General features: G+C 39.0%; 1 protein-coding gene across 1 annotated transcript; it reads right to left on the bottom strand.

Moving 5' to 3' along the window:
- Window positions 1–4,068: 4,068 nt before the first annotated feature.
- Window positions 4,069–16,894, bottom strand: LOC137731760 (1-aminocyclopropane-1-carboxylate oxidase homolog 1). The gene is made up of 3 exons (XM_068470964.2): window positions 16,217–16,894; window positions 4,936–5,257; window positions 4,069–4,488 (listed from the first exon to the last, which is right to left on the bottom strand). The coding sequence occupies exons 1-3, from the start codon at window positions 16,765–16,767 to the stop codon at window positions 4,231–4,233; spliced, it is 1,131 nt and encodes a 376-aa protein (XP_068327065.2). The 5' UTR covers window positions 16,768–16,894; the 3' UTR covers window positions 4,069–4,230.
- Window positions 16,895–25,626: the final 8,732 nt, after the last annotated feature.

Here is a 25,626-nt window from a genome sequence, read left to right as displayed (position 1 = left end):
TGATTTGTGGCTTGATTCGTGATTTATTTCCATTAATCAATCAATAAATCAATTATTAAATTTAAATAAAATCAAATAATCAATCTTGCCCAATTTGGCATTTCTATTTACTTTAATTTAAATTAATTAATTTGTTTAATCTAAATTAAAATCAAATATTAATTTACACCAATCGTTGACATGTATCCTTGATAACTTGTCTAGTCTTGATGAGTCATATGCCATGTAAGCCCTTGTATGCTACGTAAGCCTTCTCATGTCAAAAATTAATGTGTTTGGGACACATTTATTTCACCGAAAGTTCGAGGTCTACAAATGCCCCCACTTACATTTATTTCACGTGTAGAAGGTGCGTTTTGAAGTCACTTGCATAGTGAATGTATTTGACCACTATGCTTTGAAGTCTCTCAATGTAGATGTCAATTCAAGGGCCATCGAGGCTTGATCTTGGATTGGGCTGGAAGTTTCTTCAAGGGCCATAGAGGCTTGGTCTTGAATGAAACAAAACCACGAGGAGCTTCACGTGGCTAGTGATCTTCATCTTTGATAGCGGATGAATCAACACGTGTTTGTTGTACTTGATGATTCTCCACGAGCCTGATGAAGAACACGAGTGTTTTCTTTGACCAGAGAGCTTTCTGGTTTCCCCCAAAGATTTGGCTTTGCTTCATTTCTTTGGAGTCGAATTTGATCCAAGGGTGGTGGACACTTGATCTTGAATCAGACTTGTCATTTCTTCAAGGGCCATTAAGGCTTGTTCTTGAAGGAAATGGTTCCACGAGGAGCTTTACGTGGTAGGTGGTCTTCGACTTTGGTGTGGATGAATTGACACACATTTGTTGTGCTTGTTGAATCTCCACGAGCTTGATGAAGAACACAATTGTTTGGGTATTTAGATTTTGATCCAGAGCCTTGACATGCTTCCTTTTGCTCTCCCCTACTTATGAATGGAGTGCCTAGTATCTTTAAGCAAATAACTGAGCTTGATTTGAAATACCCAATTGGAGCATTAGGATCGTTCGGCTGCTTTTGTGCCATCCGATATATATATATATATATATATATATATAATTAAGGTGGGATTTTCTTTCCTCTTAGTGGAAGGCTTTGATGATTGCTTGTACTCCAAGTAGTTGTGTGCCTATAAATTGATTAGCATGAATAAACCAAAACCACACAATTCCAGCTCTCCCTCTTGCTTTCTGAGAGATTCGAAGGTGAGTTTTTTTTTTTTTTTTTTTTTTTTTTCTCTTCTCTCTTTTTTTTTTCGACTTTTCTCTTCCTCTTCTTTATTTATTTATTTTTTCGACTTTTTTTTTTTATATTCTAAATTTTTTTCTTAGGTGCTCTTTCTGCGTTTGCATTGATCTTGGACTACATAGCTTCTGGAGTTTGTTTTTGCTACAATTTTGTGTTGTTGCTCTTTCCTTGCTGCGATGAAGATCACTATTGTCTTGCTATCGCTGCTGCCTGGGAAGACGAAGACACGCCGCTGCCTGTGAAGACAAGGACTCACCGATGCCTGCAAGGACGAGCCACTGTGACAACAAGCTGTGAATAGAAGTTGTGATATTGTTGCAATGCCGCTGTGACAACAAGCTTTAATGCCACTGTGAAGCAAGGACATGCCACTTCCTTCAAGGACACGCCATTACCTGCGAGGATAAGGACACGTTGCTGCCTTCGAGGACACATCGCTGTTTGCGAGGACGAACCGTTGTGATGACAAACTGTGATGTCACTGTTGCAAGTGTCTTTGCACTCACACTGCCTCTGGGACTGCATTGCCTTGCACTACCTTTATGATTGCATCACCTCCGAGACTCTTTTCTCCACATTGCTCTTGCCGCTTGCTTGTCCATGGAAGACGCTAATACATTGAAGACATTAAAAGGCTTGCTCAAGATTCAACGGTACAATATTCAAAGACTTAGTCTCAGAGTGATGGCTTGGTCTTGCATCTTTACCTCAAAGGTTGGAACCCCTATTTTTATTTTGATGTGACTGAACTCGATGTTAAGAGTTTGAGATGCCTACGTACCCTCATTTTAAGGAGGGATCAAGTCATCACGTAGTTTAGATATGTTTGTTTCTATTTTTCTCTATTTTTTTCTTGTTTTGTGTCCAAACTTTTGCTTGAGTCGACCTTTCAGGTTTTCAACTCAATAGACTTTTTTTGTGTGTTCTAACTTTTGCTTGAGTCACCCTGTTTTCAACTATAAAGACTTTTTTTCTTCATTTTTTTTTTTTTTTTGTGTCTTGACTTTTGCTTGAGACGCCCTTTCGGGTTTTTCAACTCAACAAACATTTTTTTTCATTTTATTTGTGCCATACGCAATTTAGGCTCTTGCAGGCCAGGAGCATTTGTGCCTAGTGCAGTTTTAGCTCATGCAGGCAAGGAGCTTTGGTGTGAATTTGTCAAATTATGTTGGAAAGGTGTTCCTCGCAGACTTCATAGCAAGGAGTCTTGATCGATTCATTGAAGAAGTCTTCAGGGAAGAAAGTGAGCATCATGATGGGAGACGTACGATTTTTGAGTGAAATTTCATCATCTTTAACACTTTCATGTGGCTCCAAGGGTTGACAAAAGCTCATTTGCCTTCTCTTTGATTAGTCAAGTTGCAGATGAAACGTATGCTTCTTGTGCGACTTCCTCGGAGTGACCTAGGTCCATCCTTCAACTTCATTTGGCTTGACTTGCATGGTTTTAGAGCATGCCCCTAGCGATCGAGGTGAAGATATTGAGTCGAAAGAGCTAAAAGTGACGGTGGTATGGTTTTCTCCATCACATCGTCAAGATCTAGCTTGATGATTCATTCTTGGGCCAACTTCATGATGAGATCATTCAGCACAAAGCACTTTTCCATTGGATGACTGATGACGTGGTGGTACTTGCAGTATCTTGGGTTGTGCATGCGATTTATCTCTCTAGGCCACTTGCACTCTGGCAACTAAATCACCTTCTTTTGGAGCAAATCTTCCAACATAGAAGCGACGTCTAAGTTGGGAAAATGATACTTTTTCTCTTCCACTTCTTTCAGTATGCGTCGTGGCCTTTCTTAGACTTGACTTGACTCAACCTTCTTCACACCCTTCTTGTCTCGTAAAGAGGACTCGAACAGACCAGTGCTTATCGCCATAGACTTTGTGATGGGTTTCTTTGAAGAAGACATCTTGTCACCAACTGTATCATTCCTTTCATCGTGGCTTGTGATGCTTAGCTCCATGTTATGAGCTCGAGTAGCTAGTTCTTTAATGGTATGAGGTTTGATCCCTTCAAGGATGTATTGCAAACCCTAATGCATTCCTTGTATGCACATCCCTATGGAAGACATCTCTTAGAGATGATCCTTCAATTAGGGCTTAATGCATGCCAACGGCTGATGTAGTCGACCACTTGCTCATCCCTTCGTTGGTTGGTGTTGGTGAGCTTCATCATCCTGACAGTGCGACGTGTGATGAAGAAGCGGTTGAAACCATGCAAGGTTGCTCTATTTTCTGGCCAGCCCCGGGCTGGCTGGCTGGCTGCATGCAGTCAGCCCTCTAGCCCTTTGGCACTTTCAGATTCTGTGAGGCCTTTTAGATTTCACAAGGCCTCTGGCCTAGCCCTCTATTAGAGAAGGTTTTCGGGTTATTTTCGACCCTCTGGACCCTTCGGTTGGAGATGGCCTTAGGTTGCTGGCCTTAAACGTTGGTGGCTCGACGGTGCGACTTCGAGCCGCTGCTTACTAGGTTTTTGAAAACAGTTATCTAATTAATCACAATACCAATTCATATAATTGCAGTATTATGGATATAATGCATAAACAATTATGTAGAATCTAAAATTTGTAAAACGTAAAGATGGCTCTTGCAGTATGGTGATGGTTCATGCAATCAAGGTTGCAAAAATATCAAGATTAAAACCTTTTTTTTTGGAAGAACCCGAATTGCGTGATGATATTGATGAACTAGTTTGTAGTAGAAATTCTCCTTCAAATACTGTAGCATAGCGTAGGAACGTGCTGATGACATGTTGTGGCCTATATTTAACTGAGGGAGAAGAGGGTGAGGCAGCAAGACACACAATGGAGAAATTGTAGGGATCCTTATGTGTGTTCTTATTCCTCCACACAGTGCCTTTATTTATAGTAGATAATGAGTAGAGGATTAACTTGTCCTCAAAGTAAATACAATCCTATAAAAACTCACATTTAATACAAATTCGTACATCTTCCAAATCCTTTGTTTTTACCTTCGCCATTTGAAATGTGTTAGTGCAGAGTTCCCGTCAAGCCCCTTTCTTTCGTAGTACGAAATGAAGTCTTGCAGTGAGGTTTCCCTGTACACAGGTGGATGATCTTCTGATAACAAATTCTTGATGGGGCCGTACAGCCTTGCGGATGGGTAAAGATGAAGGGTGAAAAAGCATGCAATGGATACTCTTGGTCCTCCATAGTTGGCAAGCACTTGATGTTCTACGCTCTTAAATCTGTCATTGGATATAAGCTACAAGAACACAATAAAAAAATTTACAGGAATTCAACAACAAATGGTTTGACATACATAGTTGTACAACATGTTGCACGTGTCAAAAAGTGCATGGTGACTATTTTGAAGTGCTCATATAAGCCCAGCCTACAACCTACAATGAAGAACCCAATTAAAATGTTTGTGGCCTAGATAGAATAAACGAAGAGTAATTACTATCAGAGGCACTTGGCTTAAATCTGATTACCTTCTAAGATTGGCCTACTTGCAGCTAAATTTTATGTTTATTTCTTGTGACATTTTATTCTATCAATGAACCTTATGTTCGACTCCAAAATAAAAATGTACTTAATGAAGTGCTTATTATTAGCAAATTTGCAGCCAAAAAGTATCGCATGTAATGCAATGCTGCTGATATGCATGTTAGAGTTGTTAAGAAGATATGTAGGAACTAGAGGGGCTTGCCTGCAAGAGATCTCCGATGTTGACTACTAGAGCTCCCGGCACGGGAGGAACATCGATCCACTGGTTTTGACACAGAACCTGGAGGCCACCAATATGATCTTGAAGTAGGATGGTGAGAAAATCTGGATCTGAGTGTTTGGTAGTGCCCATAGTTAGTTCAGGCTCGGGGCATGGCGGATAGTAGTGAGTGAGAATAAGATGTCCCTTTGCACAATCCAAACTTAGAAGGTGATCAGATTTAAGCCCAAGTGCCTCTGATAACAATTCAAATAAAGTAACACCTAATTTGTGAACGTGGTCTGAGTACTCCATAGTAATGTCTCTGCAAATTAGACACAGAAAACAAAATGCAACAACTGGGATGAGAATCATTTGTCATATCCATTTCGCTAGACCAAAATTTCAACTATTCATAAATCAATGTCCTTCTCTTCCAGCTAAGGATGGGCAACGGTTATGACGGATGGGTAACCGCGGTTATTTACCCATAACCGTTTATACTCATACCCGCATAACCATTTACCCGTTGGGTAATTGCTTAAACGGCTATACCCATATCCATAACCGTTTATAAATGGTTAACCATATCCATAACCTCATGTCCATTTAACAATAAATGTTTAATACCCGTCTACCCATTTACCCTTTTTAACCCATTTATCTTTTTTTTACCATTATACTTTTCCACCCGTCTACATGTTTTTTAACAACTTGAAAATTAAAAAAAAAAAAAATTGTCATAATTTCATTTTTTTTTTTTATAGTTAAACACCGTTATAGGTACATTCATCATACATTTCCGTAATTAATTTTTTAAGTCCTTATACCATTTCAATAATTGAAATAATAGTTTACAGACGATATTTTTAACTGTTACCAATGAAGGTAATATAATATTTGCTAAGTATTCTTGGGTTGTGAAAACTGTTTAGAAGACAGTATTCTTAGGTTATTTAACCCATAACGTAAAGTATTAACATAATATATATAATTAGCTACATTATATTATAATTAGCTATATAAACCATGCACTATAGTCAATAGCATTGATCTAAGTTTTGTCTAATAGAGAACATTAGGATTGACTCGGTATGGGATGTCGAACTGAAACTAGTATCCCGAATCCCAAACTGATATATTTCAGGATGGAAATTTGAAGACCAATCCCAAACCAAATTTTCGGGAATCCCAAATTTCGGGAATCTCAAAAAATTTTCGAGATTTCGGGACAAATCAGGAATCCCAAATTAACATATGAAATTATGAATTGTTCTTCAAATCAGGAATCCCCAGTTCCACACAATTTTTGCTAGAAGTCAGATTTTGAAGGCAAAAGATGAATCCAATTAATGATAAAACGATCACAAAAGACTACGAAACATACTTTGGGTTGCTCCATGGGCCATGGCTCTCCCAAAATATCCTATATATTTCAAAGGATAGAGAAGTGTAAGCAGCTGCAATCTCTACAGCTTTCAACTTGGAGAACTTCCTGCAACTCTAAGTGTTCAGTATGTTGGATTTAATAGTCTTAGGTGCAGAGATGGGGAGGACAACTTATACATGGATCTAAGGACGGCTGAGTGAGGGTTTTATTTGAATTCAACGGTTGAGATTAAATCTCAACCAAATCCGACGGCTGTTACAATTCCAAATATATATTTAAAATTAAATAATATATATTTTTTTTCAGTACGGTTTGGGATTACCAAACGAATGAAAATGTGAGACCGATTCCAGTACCAAAATTTTGGGATCGGTTCGGGATTGGGTATTGAAATTTTCGGGATTTTCAGTTTGGGATTTTTTCAATTCGGTTTGGAATTTTCGGTATTTTTTTCCACCCTAAAAATATGATTTGTGTTAATTTTACATATATAAAATAAATGGGTAAACAGTTATCCGTTTATAATCGCGGTTAATACCCATAACCACCCATTTAATTTTCATGAGTAAACGGTTATACCCATAGCTGTTTATTTATCTAAACGGTTACCCATAACCGTAACTGTGAAGTTTAAATGGGTGGGTAACCGTGGTTACCTATAACTGCGGGTATTTTACCGTAAGTTACAGCAACAGAGGGCAGATGCTATTGTTCAACTAAACTTTAGTCTTGACCCCCAAGCAATCCATACAAAGAAAAAACTACTCATGTCCATTTGATGTTTTTGATATGTCATGCATATTTGGCTTGGAGAAGACTTGGGATGCATTTGGTCTTTAGATTATAAATATCAAACTTTGTTTTTTCAAGGGGACTAGTGTTGATGCAAATTTCCATCTTCTTCTTCTTGAACAAAAATGCACTTGCAAAATAATTAACACTTAAAATCAAGGCCATGAGCCTCACGCGCCCACGATGAATGGGGAGGGCTTTGGCTGAAGAATCTCCGATGCCAAAGTTAGAATTTGAGAGAGAAAGTGTTTAAAAAGTTTTAGAAGAAGAATGAACTTAGGTTTTTGGAGAAATGAGGAACTATATATAAGGGTGTGGCCGGCCCTATTTAGAGAAATAGGGACCGGCCACTTATGGTGGAAATTGATTCTAATAGCAAGATATTATGCCAAATAATATCTTGCAATCAATTAGGTAATTAATCAATTAATTTGGCAATTATTCTCAATTTGAAAAGAATAATTGAGAGTTACCTTATGGGTGAAGACTGAATGAGGAGTGATGAGAGGATCTTAAAATAATACCATTTTGATCACTTTTGACCTCGATTGAACCGTTATTTTCCGTTGCATGTGCGTGGTGTGTCGCCTCTATAATTTTCTTGGTTATTTTTTGCTCCACAACTAGAATATTAGCATCTTCTTGCTGTACTTTTATGCATAATTGAAAGCGAATTCTAATCAAAGTATCTAATATCAACGTCGTAAGTGAAAGCTAAAAACAAACAATCTCAAAAGAACACAGGATTAACGTGGTTCGGCGTGAAAGCCTACATCCACGAGTGAAGCACAACGAGAAATTTCACTAAACAAGTGAAGATTACATAAGAGTGTTTAACTCTCAACACAACCCAAATCCCACAAATTACAAAGCCTACACCAAACAAGTAGAGAACTCGAAGAAACATAGAAGAGAGAAAACTCATGACTCCAAACGGTTACCTTCACCCAAAACCAAAAGAGAGAAAACTCTCTAAACCAATGATGACAGCACATAAAATACACTTAACCCCAACATCCTATTTATCGTGCATAGGACTTATGTACAATGACAATCCTAATTCTACCTAGAAGTAAATCTAAATTCTAAACAAATAGGTAATTAACAAAATCTCTCCACCAAATAGATCTAACCAAGAAATCAAATCCAGTACCCAAATAGGACACCAAACGAAATAGGTAACATAACCTAATTTCTGCATCATCTTAATTTTGAGTCGTAAATCACAACACTTCCGATACTGGATAGAAAAGTATCGAAACATTAGGATTACACAGGAAACAGAATCTGATACACTATATCCTTGTTGGGCATGCATATGACCTATAAAATATGAGACATGGTATTGTAACTAATATATAGAGCTTCTTTACAACGTTCCTCTTACGATAAACTTATGGTTCCGCCACTGTACACTTCTATTTTTTTAATTAAAAATGATGGGGTGATAATGCTCGTGTTCATCCTTTAATTTTATTAAAATAAAAAGATAAATACAAACGAGCCAAACCTTGTTGAGGAAAAAACAGAGCAAGTAATATAACAAGAGAACCAAAAATCAATCCCACATACACACAAACATATGATAAAAAATCATCTGAAACTTTAGTTGGTAGAGCTTCTTGAGCCACGGGTACGCCTTGGCCATGGAGGACACCCACGGTGCCATGGACTGATAGAGGTGGAGAAACAAGGGAGGAGGAGAGATCGAGAGATAGAGAAACAACTAGCGAGTTGTGCTGGCTGCGCGACGTGGTGGTGGACATGGTGGTGGCTGCACGATGAAGTCGTTTGGTGGTGGTGTGTGGTGGTTGGGCAACAGAGAAAACAGAGAGAACTCGGGGAGAGAGAGAATCAGGGCATGAACCGAGTAAGAGAATGTTAACATCAATTAATGTCCAGTTGTAATGTTTTGCTTGTGTCTGTATGCAATGGCGTTGGTTTTGTAATGTGAAGGCCAAGTTGTCTTTGCTTTATGTTTGAAAGTCAATATGCCTAGAATCTAGGTGCTAGCAAAGAGGTAGGATGCATTATGGCTCCTGCTAGTTAAGGTGTAAAAAGTTTTGTGCTTTCTCCAATGTGTAAAACCTCTCTATCTAGGGTGAAAACATCACTCGGTTGAAATCAACATTTTCAGAACCAATTTTCGGTTCTTTTGTGTGGGAAACAAGAAAGAGCCTGGTTTTTACAGAAAGAAGAAAACTTGTTCTCTCTTCTCCATTTTCATCTTGCATATCACTTGTATAATCTTGTGTATGCTCCATCTTGATAAAATAAATAAAAAATAAAATAAATAAAAAAATCCAACAGACAATAAGACCCTCTGGGGGACGATCTGATCAGAAGTAAGCAGCTTGGCCATAGTATGGGGAGATTTTTCAAAGTGACTGGTACACGGGGTGGTACATCACATGTCACTATACAGATGGTAAAATATATGTGTTAAAAGTGTTAACTATATATGTACTGTTAGTTAAGTTGGTTAAGATTCTGTGATGTAAGATTGTGACAAGTGTCAATATCTTAAGAGTCTTATGTTAGCTTAATAACTAAGCAATATAGTTAGATATATACACAATGTAATGTGTGTTAGAAAGTATCTGAAAAAATAGTAAATACATTTCTTCTCTCTCTCTGTGTACATGTTCTTCTCTCTCTCTGTTGACATGGTATCTTTCGCCTGAAAAGCTTCGGCTTGACGGTTTTCCGATCTTGTTCTTCTGCTTCCGCTCACCATTCTGCATCACCGATCTGGGTTCTCTTCTTTTCGGGATCTTGGTTCTTCTCTGTGTCTCCGGCTGGGTGCATCTTTTTCTTTGCACACCAAGTGTTTGTTCGAATTCCCCTGAGAAATTTTTCATCTGGGTTTCTTTCTTCTTCGTCTGCGATGGTGACTTCGACTCAACTGCAGATTCTTCAATCTCCTATCACCTCTCTTATCTCCACGATTTCTTCTTCTGTGACTGTCAAACTCGATGATTCCAATTATCTCACTTGGAATTTTCAGATTGAATTGTTGCTTGAAGGCCATGGCCTTATGAGTTTTGTGGATGGCTCTCATCCCTGTCCTGCTCAATTTACTGTGCCTGTTTCTGAAGGTTCATTTCCTCCTTCAAGTGATGTTTCCTCTTCGACTACAAGTGATGCCTTCAAGATCTGGAAAATGCACGATCGGGCATTGATGCAATTACTTACAGCTACTCTATCTCCTTCAGCAGTCTCTTGTGCAATTGGTAGTTCCAGTGCTCGTGACTTATGGCAGCGTCTTAAAGACCAATTTTCCATTGTCACTCGAGCTACGATCTTTCAGATGAAATCTGAATTACAAAACATCAAGAAAGGTACTGATTCGGTTTCGATCTATTTGCAACGTATTAAAGAAGCTCGTGATTATCTGTTTGCTGCTGGGGTTCAGTTTGATGATGATGACATTGTGATTTTGACTTTGAATGGTCTCTCCTCTGAATATAATACTTTGAGATCAATTGTTCGAGGTCGTGAGAATGTTATCTCCATGAAAGATCTCCGGTCTCAGTTACTTGCTGAGGAAGCCATGGTTGAGAACATTCCGATTACACCTTTCTTGTCTGCTATGATAGCTCGAAATAATGGCACTAGTTCCAAAGCTGAGGATCATTCGAGTAATGTGTCTTATGGTGGTTCTTCTCAGTCTACGTTATATTCGTCTGTTCCTTCTGGGTTTAAGCCATCCTATAGTAAGAACAAATACAAAGGGAAATTTCAGTATCATCCTCATTCTCGTTTTGGGAGTTCCAAGACCACTTATGGCCAGTATAATGTGAATTCTGCTCCTGGTATTCTTGGTGCTTCTCCACCACCGCAACAGGATTTTTCGAGCACTTCCTGTCAAATTTGTGGCAAGTTTGGACATCTCGCTCCTACTTGCAGATTTAGGAATGTTGATAGTACTGTTTCTGAGGGTTGTCAAATTTGTGGGAAGAAGAATCACATTGCAAAATTCTGTCATTTCAGGAACTCTAATTCCTCTCCTTCAGTTCCGACTGCAATGCATGTTTCTCCATCGCAACATCATCAGTCCAGTGATTCTCTTCAACAAACTTGGCTCACTGACTCTGGAGCATCTTCCCATATGACAGCTGATTTAAGTAATCTGACCTTGGCATCTTCATACCCTGCTCAAGAAACGATTCAGACTGCGAGTGGGGCAGGTTTATCCATATCTCATATTGGTTCCTCCACTCTTCCTACTTTCTTAAAACCTTTACAACTCAAGTCTGTTCTTTGTGTTCCTGGCATATCTCAGAACCTTTTATCTGTGCATAAACTGTGCCTGGATAATCATTGTAGGCTAATATATGATGCTTCCTGTTTTTGGATCCAGGACAAAGTCACAGGGAGGATTCTCTTTCAAGGCAAATGCAGTAATGGATTGTATCCCATACCACTTCCAGCACGCGTTCGCCCTGTTTCTTCTCAACCTCAAGCTGCCTATCTTGGCTGTCAAGTACCTTCTAGTCTCTGGCATAGTCGATTAGGTCACCCGTCTAATTCTGTGATCTCGTTAATGTTGAAGAAGTGTAATCTGTCTGTTATACCTGATTCAGTGTCTGTGATGTGTCATACTTGTCTGGAAGGCAAATTCTGTAAATTGCCCTTTGTTAAGTCTGTGTCAAAGTCTTTGCACCCCTTTGAAGTCATTCACAGTGATGTATGGGGTCCTTCTCCTTGTCCTTCCATAGATGGTTTTAGGTACTATGTGACATTCATTGATGAATGCACTAGACATTGTTGGTTGTTTCCCCTTCTTAATAAAAGTGATGTGTTCTCCACTTTTGTTGGTTTTTTCAATTTTGTGTTTAATCATTTCTCCACATCTATTAAATCATTACAGAGTGATGGTGGAGGGGAATATCTTAGTAAGTCCTTTCGAAATTTTCTGTTGGACAAAGGCATCAAACATCAACTGTCCTGCCCTTACACACCCGAGCAAAATGGGTTAGCTGAAAGGAAGCACAGGCATATCATTGAAACAGCTATAACACTTTTGCAAACAGCTTCTTTACCTTCATCTTTCTGGTCTTTTGCAGTCCAAACTGCTGTCTACCTTATAAATCGCATGCCCTCCACCACTCTTTATCACAAATCTCCTTTTGAATTGTTGTTTCATGAGATTCCTGATGTTAATCACCTTCGAATATTTGGTTGTTCAGTCTTTCCTTTACTCAAACCATATATTAGAACAAAGTTACAACCCAAGACCATCAAATGCATTTTTCTCGGATATGCTTCCAACTACAAAGGGTTCATTTGTTATGATCTTGTCCATACCAGGTTTTATATTTCCAGACATGTTATTTTTGATGAGTCCGACTTTCCTTATCCCACCTTGTCTGTTCCCTGTCCTGCATCCATTAAATCCCCATATACATCTGTGCACTCATCTCCATTTATATTTGTTAATGGTAATAGTCATATTGTGTCTCTTCTCACATCTAGCCCACCATCTAGCTCACCACCTATGCCTGAGAACATGTCATCCCCATCTTCCAGTGGTTCTTTGCATTCCTTACAATCCATTGCTGCATCCCCAGGACAACAAGTCTCTTCTTACTTCCCTGTGGCTCCTGAGGTTCAACCTGAGATGGTCACTGCATCTCATACTGAGATTTCTCATGCTACTGGTGTTGCTATTCAATCTGAATTTCAACCTGACAGATTGCAACCTCTTCTCCCTATTCCCCCTATGAACACTCATTATATGCAGACACGGGCAAAAAGTGGTATTTCGAAGAAGAAGGCCTTTCTTTCTGTAGTTCATGATGCTCCATCTGCTGATCTATCTCACATAGAACCTGCCACCTACAAGTCTGCTCTCAAGTCCCCTGTATGGTTATCTGCTATGAATGAAGAGTTGGCTGCTCTTCAAACACAACATACTTGGTCTTTGGTTCCATTACCTCATAACAAGAATCTGGTAGGGTGCAAGTGGGTCTTCAAGATTAAGAAACATGCGGATGGCTCAATTTCTCGGTACAAAGCAAGGCTTGTTGCTAAAGGTTTCAACCAAGAAGAAGGTATTGACTATGGCGAAACATTTAGCCCTGTTGTCAAGCCTACAACTGTGAGGTTGGTCTTAGCCCTGGCAGCGCACTTTGGATGGTCTTTGCGTCAACTCGATGTGAAGAATGCCTTTCTTCATGGCATTCTTAATGAGGAGGTGTATATGTCTCAACCACCAGGATTCAGTGACCCCTACAATCCTACCCATGTCTGTCGATTGCATAAGTCTTTGTATGGCTTGAAACAGGCCCCGAGAGCATGGAATGAGAGATTCACTGCTTTTCTTCCTTCTTTGGGATTTCTTTCCACCTATTCTGATCCGTCTCTGTTTGTCAAGCATGATGGACATTCTGTGGTTATTCTTCTTCTTTATGTTGACGATATTATCCTCACAGGCAGTGACACTGTTCTTTTTTATGCCGTCATTCATGCTTTGACCAAGGAATTTGATATTAAAGATCTTGGCCCTCTTCACTACTTCCTTGGGATTCAAATTAAACAGACTGCTTGTGGAATGTTTCTGTCTCAGTCTAAATATGTGTCAGATTTGCTGGCTAAAGCTGACATGGTTCATTCTAAACCATGCTCCACTCCTTGCTTACCTTACAACAGGTTATTGAAAAATGATGGACATCCTTTCAATAATCCTTCTCTCTATCGTAGCATTGTGGGTGCACTCCAATACCTCACTTTCACCAGGCCAGATATCTCTTTCTCGGTTCATCAGGTTTGTCAATTCATGCACTGCCCTATGGACTCACATTTTGCTGCTGTGAAGCGAATTCTGAGATATTTAAAAGGTACTGCAGATCTTGGTATTCAGTTTACCACAGGAGACTTGACACTTCGTGCATTTAGTGATGCTGATTGGGCTGGGGACCCTAATGACAGGCGATCTACTACTGGTCTAGTTGTGTTTCTCGGATCAAATCCCATTTCCTGGTCGTCTAAGAAACAAAATACTGTTTCTCGTTCCTCCACTGAAGCTGAATATCGAGCACTCTCCAGTACTTCTGCAGAAATTGATTGGATTAAACAGATTCTTCACTTCCTCAAAGTTGATTCTTCGTCTCCAACAACCCTCTATTGTGACAATCTTTCTGCGATATCTCTTGCTTACAATCCTGTAATGCATCAGCGGACCAAACATATTGAGGTCGATGTTCACTTTGTCCGAGAACGGGTAGCCAAACAGCTTCTGCAAGTTCATTTTGTTTCCTCCACTGAACAGTTTGCTGATATTCTTACGAAGGGATTGTCTACTCCTTTATATCAAACACACTGCTACAATCTCCGCCTTGGCAAGCCCCCATCTGAGATTGAGGGAGGATGTTAACTATATATGTACTGTTAGTTAAGTTGGTTAAGATTCTGTGATGTAAGATTGTGACAAGTGTCAATATCTTAAGAGTCTTATGTTAGCTTAATAACTAAGCAATATAGTTAGATATATACACAATGTAATGTGTGTTAGAAAGTATCTGAAAAAATAGTAAATACATTTCTTCTCTCTCTCTGTGTACATGTTCTTCTCTCTCTCTGTTGACAAAAAGGTTAATAACTTAAACAATAAAAATTTTCACTACTTAAATAAAAACACGTAGTGCACCACTCGTATCTAGTTACAATGAAAATTTTCTCCTAAGTCCCCAACCCTCATAGTCTCTTTTCAATGCACAATCGCCGTCCGATATTAACTTTTTAACACACATGTTCCACCATTTGTATAATGATACGTGGTGTACCACCCCGTGTACCAGTCACATTGAAAAATCTCTCCGCTGTATTCTACCATTTGTATAGTGACACGTGCCGTACCACCCTCTGTACTAGTTACATTGAAAAATCTCTCAGGATTTAGGGGTTTGGGGTTTGGGCGGGAGTAGAGATAGGGATGGGCAAATACCCATCGGTTATGGATAACCGTGGTTACCCGCTCATTTAAATTTTACGGTTACGGTTATGGGTAACCGTTTAGATAAATAAACGGTTATGGGTATTAACCTCGGTTATAAACGGATAACTGTTTACGGTTTTATTTTACAACGCAAACTATGTTCCTTATCAGACAAAACTTAAATCAATGTTATTGACTATAGTGCATGATTTTTGTAGGTAATATAATATAGACTCACTACAGTTTGAGAATATATCATCTCACTGCAAGTGTCTGGATATATGCTAATGCAGTGCAATTGGAAAATTTTAATTTGGAGAAAAGATGAACCTGCTCTTGCTTTTCATCTTCTCTCTCATCAACTCCTTCGGATTATCATGTAAGCAACAAGCTATCTCTCCCTCTCCCTATCTAAGATTTTTGTTTAATTCAGTTCAAATTTTGGTGACAATTAATATATGATGCAGATGGGTATGATCCATTAGATCCATATGCGTTGATAACAGTCAGATGAGATTTTCTGCAGCAAAGTGGAGCATATTATATTTGTGTTGAAAAAACATGTAGACTCCTCAATTGTCAAATGACAAATTTTTCTTTTTTAATTTTCAAGTTGTTAAAAAAACATGTAAACCGATGAAAAAGAGGTAAATGGTAAAAAAGAAAGGATAAACGGGACCGTAGAGGTTGCAGGACTTGTCTTCGAAGGTTGAGAGAGATCCGAGAGTATGAGGTCCGTGAGGAAGTGAGGTGCGAGAGAGAGTCGGACCAAATCCAATCACCATTAATAATTCAACTATATAAAAAAATTATATTAAAATATTTATCGATTCGGTTTGGAATTACTGAACAAAGGCATATGGGATTCGGTACCGAACCCGTATCAAACTTTTTGGACCATCGGCTCAGGATCCGGTACCAAACGGTTTGGGATATTCGATTTAGGACAATTTTGGTTCAGTTTCGGGATTTTTTGGGTCTGATTCGGAACTATCGGGAATTTTTCCAGATCTATATATTGTGGGGCAGAGAACCAAACAGGAGCTACTGAGGCACGATCGAGTAGTTGAGCACATGAGATTGTAGATACTTATGCTACTTTTGAATAAGATTATGAAATGTTTCAATATAGGATTAGAGTGGAATTCAATCTATGGACTAACCTGCAAACCACCGGCAATTCTTGAGGATCAAGAGGCTCAGGACCCATGACACAAAACATAGTGTCCCTCCAATTGGCAAACCTTGACTGATACAGATCAAAGTTACTCCCAAACTTGACTTTTCTCATCAGCTCCCTACCATAGTACTCGGCCTTCACCTCCCTTGGCTGCTCGTGGAACCCACGTGCCGCTTCCAACATCTCGTCCAACACTCTCTGGGAAATCCCATGGTTCACCACCTGAAAAAAACCAACAGTCTCTGCGGCCCGCCGGACTCTGGTAACAACGTCATCGTGCCTGCCGACAGTGTCAGCAAGGTCCACGACAGGAATACTGAACTGGGCTTGGGTTGGTTGGCAGGAACTTGGGTTGTCGCCGGCGGTATCTTCCGGCGGCCGGATGAAAATTGGTGGGATTTTGGTGATTCCTTTGTCAACGATCCCTTTGACACCAGCTTTGGATTCGTCGAAGGCCTTTAGTTGTTGAAGGCGGTCTTGGTTTATTGGGTTCCCGGAGATCATTTTGGATGTATTTGTAAAATCTGGTAACATTTTTGGGACTTGAAGATGTAGAAGCTTTTTTCAAGGCTTACGCATGCTCCACAGGATCACAATTCACACTTCCACGTGTTTGCTGCCACATATTTAACTTTGTAATTTTCAGTGTAGTGTTTCTTTTGGTTTTTGAAACGCTACTTTATTATCAAATACAATATAGAGTAATGTTATTCATATCATGTTTTGTACTATATTTCTATATCAATTTAGGTGACATCTGATGTTAACAGCCATATCATTTGAAAAATTTGCAAAATCTAAGGAAATGAATAAGAAAGACTCTTCATATACCACAATCATCATTTAATTAACTGATTTTTTTTAATTATTAGTTTATTAACTAACGAACTAAATTAAAAAAATTTGATTAAATCAAATGATGTACCTATTCATATCAAATATCATCTAAAATGGTATGAAAATATAATATAAAAACATAGTATGAATAACATTACTTCACAATATATTACATAAGACAAAGCCCAAATACTAATATACAGATAAAAAAATGAACCTCCGTAAGAGTTCAAAACATAAAAAACAACAAAGCAAACTTTAAACAACGAAGCAAAACTCCTAGCAGCATTAAACCATTGTCGTCGCTAGAAAGCCGCTTGCCCACCAACAGAAACAAAGGTCCTCAACATACCTCTAAGAACAAGCTAAACATGGCCCCCAACACAGAATCCCAAAACGGGGTTCCAAACATTGCCGTCGAACACCACAACAATAGCAACCACAAATCGAAAGAAGGTAGCGGGAAGAAGCAACCCCCTAGCAGTAGTGTCATCAAGGGGAAACCGAATGAAAGAGGTGGTGTGAACACCCGAGCAAAAGCTCTATGCACTTTTTGGGGAAACACGATGAATTGCGGTGAATAGAAGTAGGAGCCGAATGAGATTGCGGAAACGATGAAGGATGGAGCCGATTGGGATGAAGAGGGTGGTGGATTGTTGAGGAAAGTGGGGCTGGAAGAAAGGGGGAAACAGAACAGAAAAAAAAATGTGAAAAAGGGAAAAAGGTGGAAAAATGGTGGAAGGAGGGGGAAAAAAGAGAATCGGCAAAAAGAGAAAAGGTGGAAAAAGGTAGAAGAAAGATGGAAGGAAGGTGGAAGGGAACATGGAAAGAAGGGGTTACAGAAGGAGAAAACAGGGGCATAAGGTGTTGGAGGGAAGCGGCGAACTGGCCATGGACTAGGGAAACAGGGGCTAAAGGAGAAGGAGAGGAAAAGAAAAAAGAGAACGAGGAAGAAGAGGGCTACCACCAACATGGCCATAGCTAGGGTCAGCGGTTACAAGAGGGAAGAAGCAGAGGGGCAGTCACACACTCGTGGGAAAACTCTCACAAGTAGAGAAACGCTCTCACCCAGGAAGAGAATATATTAAAGGGTGATCTAGTTTTGTGTAGTTTGTTATGCCTTAAACCGAGAACCATACAAAGCAATAAAAATAACAAAGAGCACAAAAACAATTTCAAAGTTCCTCTGATATAGGAGTATCTCTCTATCAATGGAAGCTTTTATTAGTTACCAAACAAATATAAAATAATTCACGAACTCACAGTAGCTCTTAAGTACACAATGAATGCTTCACAATTTTCTGATTTTTCAAGTTAGGGATTATTGGTATATGGTTTTGTGGAGTGTTGAGAATATTGCCCTTAATATAGTGATGAATATTGGAGTTAATGTTGGAGTTAAAAGCACCTAAAACAGATTACCAAGATATGATTTTGTTGCTGTAAGTTTGCAACTGGCCCTTAACTTAGAAGGTTTGTAGGGTTGATTTTTGTGGATGTTTGTAGGGTTCTTAATTTCTTATGTAAGGATGCAAAGAGATGTCCCACATCAGAAGCTTACCAAACCTTGCATGTGTTTATCCAAAATTAGGCTATACTCATATTGTATATGGTAGAACCTCGACTTCATTCATCTTAGGCCTCGCATAGTTGCACTGTATTTTTTTTATTGTTGAATTTCGACCTGCAATTTCCAAAGTGCAAGAGTTGCATTAGTATTCCCGATTGCCAGATCCTTATGATCCCTTCTATACATTTGGCTTCTATGTAACTCCAGAGAACCTCCGTTGTTGGGGTTCGTCAGTTCCAAATCATGTGCTTGGAGATAAAAGTATATTTGTTTAGGGTTGAATTGTTATATTATTCTTCTCTCTAGGAGGCATAAATATATAATCAAACATGAGGCCCTATAAATTAGGAAACAAGAATCCTAAATATACAATGAATCAGTCATGTAATCCTATTCTAATTACATTCCTAAACCATAAAGTTGACTCACGCCAACACTCTCCCTTAAGTTGGTGCATAGATATCACCTAACCCCAACTTGTCAAGTGAGTTTTGAAAAACCTTCACCGACACTGCATGAGTTAACACATCAGCTAACTATTCTTCAGACTTCATATACGGAATGTCAATCAACTTAACGTCCAACTTCTCCTTGATAAAATGTCTATCCAACTCCACCATGTTTTGTACGATCATGTTGGACTGGATTATTGGCTATCTCTCTCACTAATTGATTGTCATAGTATAACAACATAGACTCCCGAGGCTTAAATCCTATTTCAATTATAAGAATCTGGATCCATAACAATTCGCAAATCCCATGTGCCATACCTCGATATTTCGCCTCGGCTATGGATTTGGCCACCACGTTTTATTTTTTACTTCTCCAAGTTACGAGATTTCCTACTACAAATGTAAAGTAGCCTAACGTGGAGCGACTATGTCCATGTTTCTTGAAAATTAATCCTTTCCCAGGTGCACCTTTCAGATAACTCAATATACTCATTACGGCTGCCATATGATCCTTACTAGGAGAGTGCCTAGCTTGACTTACAATTCTAACTGTATATACAATATCTAGCCTTATAGGTGATAAATAAATCAATCTTCCTACTAACCTCTGGTACCTCTCTTTGTTAGTTAGAATTTGATCCTGGTATATTGCCAGGTGATGATTCTGCACGATAGGGGTTTCTGTTGGTTTACATGCCAACATCCCAATTTCAAAGAAAAGATCTAGCACATATTTTTGCTGACACAAGTAAATACCATCACAAGAACGAGAAACTTTGATTCCGAGAAAGTATTTCAAGCCCCCTAGATCCTTCATCTCAAACTCTGAGGAAAGATAACTTTGCGGTCTCTTTATCTATTCTATATCATCGCCAATGACTACCATATCATCCACATAGATTATCAACAAAGTGACCTTACTTCCCATGGGTTTGATAAATAGTGTATGGTCTGCATTCCCTTGTTTGTAGCCATAAGGTGAACCTCCTAAACCATGCTCTGTGTGATTGTTTGAGTCCATAGAGGGCCTTTCGAAGTTTGCACACTTTTCCAACTCCATTTGGTACTTCGTATCTAGGTGGAAAATCCATGTATACTTCTTCCAAATCTCCATGTAAGAAGGCATTTTTCAAATCAAATTGTTTCAAGGGCCAATCAAAGTTAGCAACTAAGTACAAAAAACACTCGAAAAATAGTATTCATTTTTGCAACTAGAGCAAAAGTTTGCTGATAATCAACTCTAAATGTCTGCGTGTACCCTTTAGTAACCAATCTTGCCTTGTATTTATCTATGGATCCGTCTGCTTTGTGCTTTATGGTGAATACCCATTTACATCGCACTGGTCTCTTCCTATGTGGCAGTGGTACCACGTTCCATGTACCATTTCTTTGTAAGGCCTTTATCTCAAGCTCCATGGCTTCTATCTAACGAGAATCTTGCAGGGCTTCTTCCATTTTGGTTGGGATCTTAATTCCAACCATTTGATTCACAAAAGCTTGATACTTAAGTGCTAAACGATGTGTTGACACATACTGTGCAATTGCATATCTCACTTTTCCATTCGGAGAAAATCTGTCAGGTGGTTTACTACGGTTTTGCCTAGAAGGTAAGACATAAGATTTTCAATAATACTTGAATTATGAGAACGTACCTCTTGGATATCCTCGGGGACATGAGCGAGTATTGGTAGAGGAGAATGAAGGTTATTATTTGATGGATTTGCTGCTTCGGTGCTATCCATTTTCCTTTTTCCTGACCCAAACAATTTAGGCCCATTTATAGGCTAAGTCAAAGGCTCTCCCCTCGGTCCACTGCCGCATTCCCCAACATGTTCTCCATAATCAACCCATAGGTTAACACTTAGGCTGCCCAAAGACTTCATAGCTTGTTCCCCACAGTCAATGGATGGATTTGTGCTTAGGCTACTGTAAATGCATGAATCATTGATTGGGCTGCTGCCAAGCGGGCCTACGTTGGCTACTGCCAAGTGTACTACTAGCAAGCTCACTATTTTCTTGGTTTATTTCAACCCTCCCATTGGATAGCTCCAGTGGCATATCAAACCACCTATATTTGTCTTGTATACTAACCAAATCCCCTTGACGAGTAGAGTGGGTTGGTTATGTAGCAAAGAACATTTCAGTTTCGAAGAATGTGACATCCATGGTGACATATAAACACCTAGTAGAAGGATGATAACATCTGTATCCCTTTTGTTGGCTATTAAATCCAAAAAACACACAACGAATCGCACATGGGTCCAATTTAATGCGTTGGTTTTTTTGAAGATGCACATATGCCACACATCCAAAAATGCAAGGTGATAACTGAAGAGAGGACGGAAGAGAGACATGATCCGTCAAGGTTGCCAAAGGGGTGCGAAAATTATGAATCTGGGAAGGCTCAGTTCAGGAGGTAAACGGAATAGGTGACAGCCTCTGCCCAATATGTGTTAGATGCCTATGCTCCAATAAGAAGTGCTCAAGTAGTTTCCAAGATATGCTAGTTCTTATGCTCCGCCACATCGTTTTGTTGTAGGGTTTGAGGACAAGTGGTCTCTTGAACAATGCCGTGCTCCGTGAAAAACTCATAGAGTTCTAAATTAAGATATTCTCCACCATTATCTGATATGAGGACTTTAATAGGGAGGAAGAATTGATTTCCAATCATGCGGTAAAATTGTTGGAAGATTTGACCAACATCACTTTTTTGTTTCATTGTATAAAGCCATGTTATTCGAGTGCAATCATCCATAAAGATAACAAACCACCGAATACCATGTTGTGCAGTTATTGGTGAAGGACCCCATACATCAAAGTGAACTAACTCAAAAGGCACTGTTCTTTTATTGAAACTCAAATGATATCAAGTACGATGGCAAGAATGCAATCATTACAGCAGAAATCAGACTCTGAAATGCCACTAAATAATGACGGAAGTAATTTTTTCAAATAACCAAAAGATGCATGTCCTAGTCGATGATGTCATAACCAAATTGTCTTGGTCTTATATTGTAACTACTACGCACTTGATTGACTCGGCCTAGTGCCAAATCCTCCACATAATATAACCTTCTCCTCTTAGTACCACGCCCAATGATCGCCTATGTCTGGATATCCTGAAGTAGGCAAACAGTAGGAAACATTAGTACTACACAATCCAACTGTTCTGTAACCTGACCAACATAGAGTAAATGATTTGATAATAATGGAACAAGTAGTGTATTGTGCAAAGATAAAGATGGAGTAAGGTCTATTGAACCAGCTCCTGTAACAGGAGCAACTTCGCCGTTTGTCGTGATAACATTCTCCTTTGGTGGGGAAGTCATGTGGTGAAATAATGATTTGTCGTATGTCATGTGATCAGTAGCCCCAGAGTTTATTATCCAGCCAAAATCTCGTTTAATGGATGCCATGAGTGCAGTACCAATGTTACCTGGGTCCTCATTTGAAATTTGCTTGATTAACGAGAGCATCTGGTCAGTATCTTCCTCTACTGTAGGTTGCAATTTTTCTTCTAAGTTGTGGCCCATTTGTTCATCCAAGTCGTGGGCTGATGTGTGGGGCCTAGGCTCATAATATCTTGTTGTAATATCAAGTTTCCCAACATTACAATTGGACCCTATGTAGCCTGCTGTCATAGGAGCCCTTCCAGCCCTAGACTCGACCAATTTGGCCTACCCTATGCGCTTCCCTTTGGTTTTGAACTGTTTTTTTTTTTTAATTCCCACTACCACTCTGGATACCTATGTAATTCAAAACATGTTTCTTCAGTGTGCTGCTTTCCCTTGTAGTGATTGCAATGAAGTTTCTCCTTATCGATGTCTTCTTGTGTACGGTTTGGGCGTGGTGTTCTAGTGGACGGTGGATGCATGGATGGTGGTAGGGACTTGGTGATCATTGCCATAAAAGAGCTTGTTGTCGTGGCCCTTGTCCCAAGCATAGTTTTCTTTCTTTGTGCTTCATGTTGAATCAAACTGAAGCACTCTTCAATCCCATAAATGGGTTTCATTCTTAGGATTCACTCTGGACTTGGTCGAAGCCATTGTCTAATCCTGCGAGAAAGTCATACACCCTGTCTTTTGAAAGCTCTTCCTTACGGGTTCTAAGATCAGCTGCACACACCATCTTGATAGGACATCTTTTATCAAGGTCTTGTCATACTCCCTTCAATTTTAAGAACACCAGGATTTGTTTTTTCTTATGCAATCTTTGTAGAATGCACGGCTTAGCTTTGACTTGTTTTAGGGTTTGGGAAGAGACAAGCCGAAACATGCTCTGATGCCAAGATAAAAGTATATTTGTTTAGGGTTGAATTGTTATATTATTCTTCTATCTAGGAGGCATATATATAATCATACATGAGGCCCAATAAATTAGGAAACAAGAATTGCAAATATACAATGAATCAGTCATGTAATCCTATGCTATTTACATTCCTAAACCATAAAGTTGACTCACGCCAACACTTGGTACCTGTGATTGTCTAGGAAACTGGCTGTTATTCTCAAAGAGTAAGAAAAATAAATAAATAAATAAATACATGGGGCAGATAATGGAGTCACTATAAAAATATATATATATATATATATATATATTTAAGAATAAATTTCACAATCTCCTCTACTTTATTTTCTCCAAATTAGAGGAATTTATACAAAAACAACAGAGCAACACAAGGAAATAAATCTAAATGATAATCTAGAATACAAGTAAGACCATTGCTCAGAAACCTAGACCATACATACTTTCATCTTAGCAAGTATACACAAGACTGAATCATTGTTAAATAAACTAGACCATACATATTCACAGCCAAACTTCATACCTTAAGATATCCAGTGCAGGGACCCCGTTGAGCCCTTTCGTATAGTAGTATGCGACAAAATCTTTCACCGTGGTTTCCCGGTAAACTGCGGAAATTTCTTCCGATTACAACTCCTTGATTGGCACATACCTCCTCGAGGAATTTTCCGGCGGAAGATGTCTAAAAAAACATGCCACCAAAATTCTTAGGCCTATGTTTTTGGCCGACACCCTATGGTTGACACCAATAAACTTGTCGTTTGAGATTAACTATTAATTAGAAACTACATAATAATAAGCTATGGTGTTATGTAGTATTAAATGTCATGAGTATTGGATGATTTGGGTTCACGGAACCAAGTAAAATCAATAATTCAAACTAATCCAAATCATTCAATGCTTGTCTCATTTAATACTACGTACAAGGAAGAATTTTCTGTAATAATATCTGCATTTCATTTACAATTTGGTTAAATTTGACTTGCATGCAACAGATCTCCGAGATTTATAACTAAAGCTCCATGAATTTGGGTAACATGAACCCATTGGTTTTTTAGGACTTGGAGGCCGCCGATTTGGTCTTGTAGGAGCACAATGAGCAAGCTTATATCAGAATATTGACTCAACAGCATGTGCTTATAAGTAGTTGAGTTACTCCTTATATTGCCAATTGATTTTATGGTGGAACCTCAACTTTCTTCATGATATTAAAGCAGGTTGTCCCACGTATTAAACTCAACAGCCACGTGTGCTCTACGTCAGCCGAGTTGTGTTGTCAACGTGTTAAGCTTGAAAATTCGCACACATGAGGGGACATGTTGAGAATGAACTCCACATGGATGACATAAGGGACCTTACATATGCTTATATGTAGTTGGGCTATTCCCAATATTACCAATTAATTTTATGATGAAATCTCAACTTTCTTCACAACTATCATGATAAAGTTCACGAAATCAGATAAGCAAAAGAGTCGCCATACGAGAACTAGAGAGAAGTTAATCCTTATACCCAGAAGAAAAAATGTGGAACAAAAATTCATGCATTATACCCGAAAGTCAAACAGCACCGATTCAAGCTTTGTATACTTTAAGTCAAAATAATTGACTTCAAGATTTAATTGGTGATTCTGATACCCCATGTAAAAGTTTTCACTTAGGATCTAAACTAATTAAATACAAGTAGCTACAATTAATGTCATAATCATATGTTGAATTGATTTCATGGAAACAATTAGTAAAACTTACTTGGAGACCCTGCTTCTCTCCTCGTTAGAGTTCTTCTCTCTTTGTGAGAGTTCTTCTCTTCTTTGTGTGAGAGTTTCCAGATCCACCCTAGCTATGACCAGGGTCCCTGTCATCCCTTTTCTTATTTCCTGTCTATTCTCTCTTTGCCACTCTGTCATCCATCCGCTTTCCTGTTTCTCCTTGAAGCCACCTATTAGATTTGTAACCACTAATCTTTTTCTCTAATTTTCGCAATTCTCTCGGAAGGTGAGTAGAGCTCTAACTTGGGTGTTCCTATCACCTTCTTCCACTTTTATGTGTGCCCCTGTTGGCATTGTTGCTTGCGAGTTGCTTATTCCCATAGGCTTCGTTCGATTGGTGACTACAACTTCTAAGGTGCTCATTGGAGGATCGCGTCTTCTGTTTCTTCATTCCTGGGGTGGTTTTTCTTAGCTGGATTTTAGAATGTTGTTGGGGTCTTGGTTTGAGGCGTTCTGACTAC

This window comes from Pyrus communis, chromosome 16, assembly GCF_041283825.1.
Source record: "Pyrus communis isolate YQ-2024b chromosome 16, ASM4128382v1, whole genome shotgun sequence".
Lineage (NCBI taxonomy): Eukaryota > Viridiplantae > Streptophyta > Magnoliopsida > Rosales > Rosaceae > Pyrus > Pyrus communis.
The sequence above is the reverse complement of the archived record's forward strand: the minus strand, read 5'-3'. Positions and strand labels throughout refer to the sequence as shown.

Excerpts from the sequence above, each read along its gene's own strand:
- LOC137731760 (XM_068470964.2), bottom strand. The coding sequence starts at position 16,767 with ATGTTACCAGATTTTACAAATACATCCAAAATGATCTCCGGGAACCCA. Across the intron at positions 5,258-16,216 it reads GAATTGCCGGTGGTTTGCAG|AGACATTACTATGGAGTACT; the intron begins GTTAGTCCATAG and ends TCTAATTTGCAG. Across the intron at positions 4,489-4,935 it reads ACATCGGAGATCTCTTGCAG|CTTATATCCAATGACAGATT; the intron begins GCAAGCCCCTCT and ends GTGTTCTTGTAG.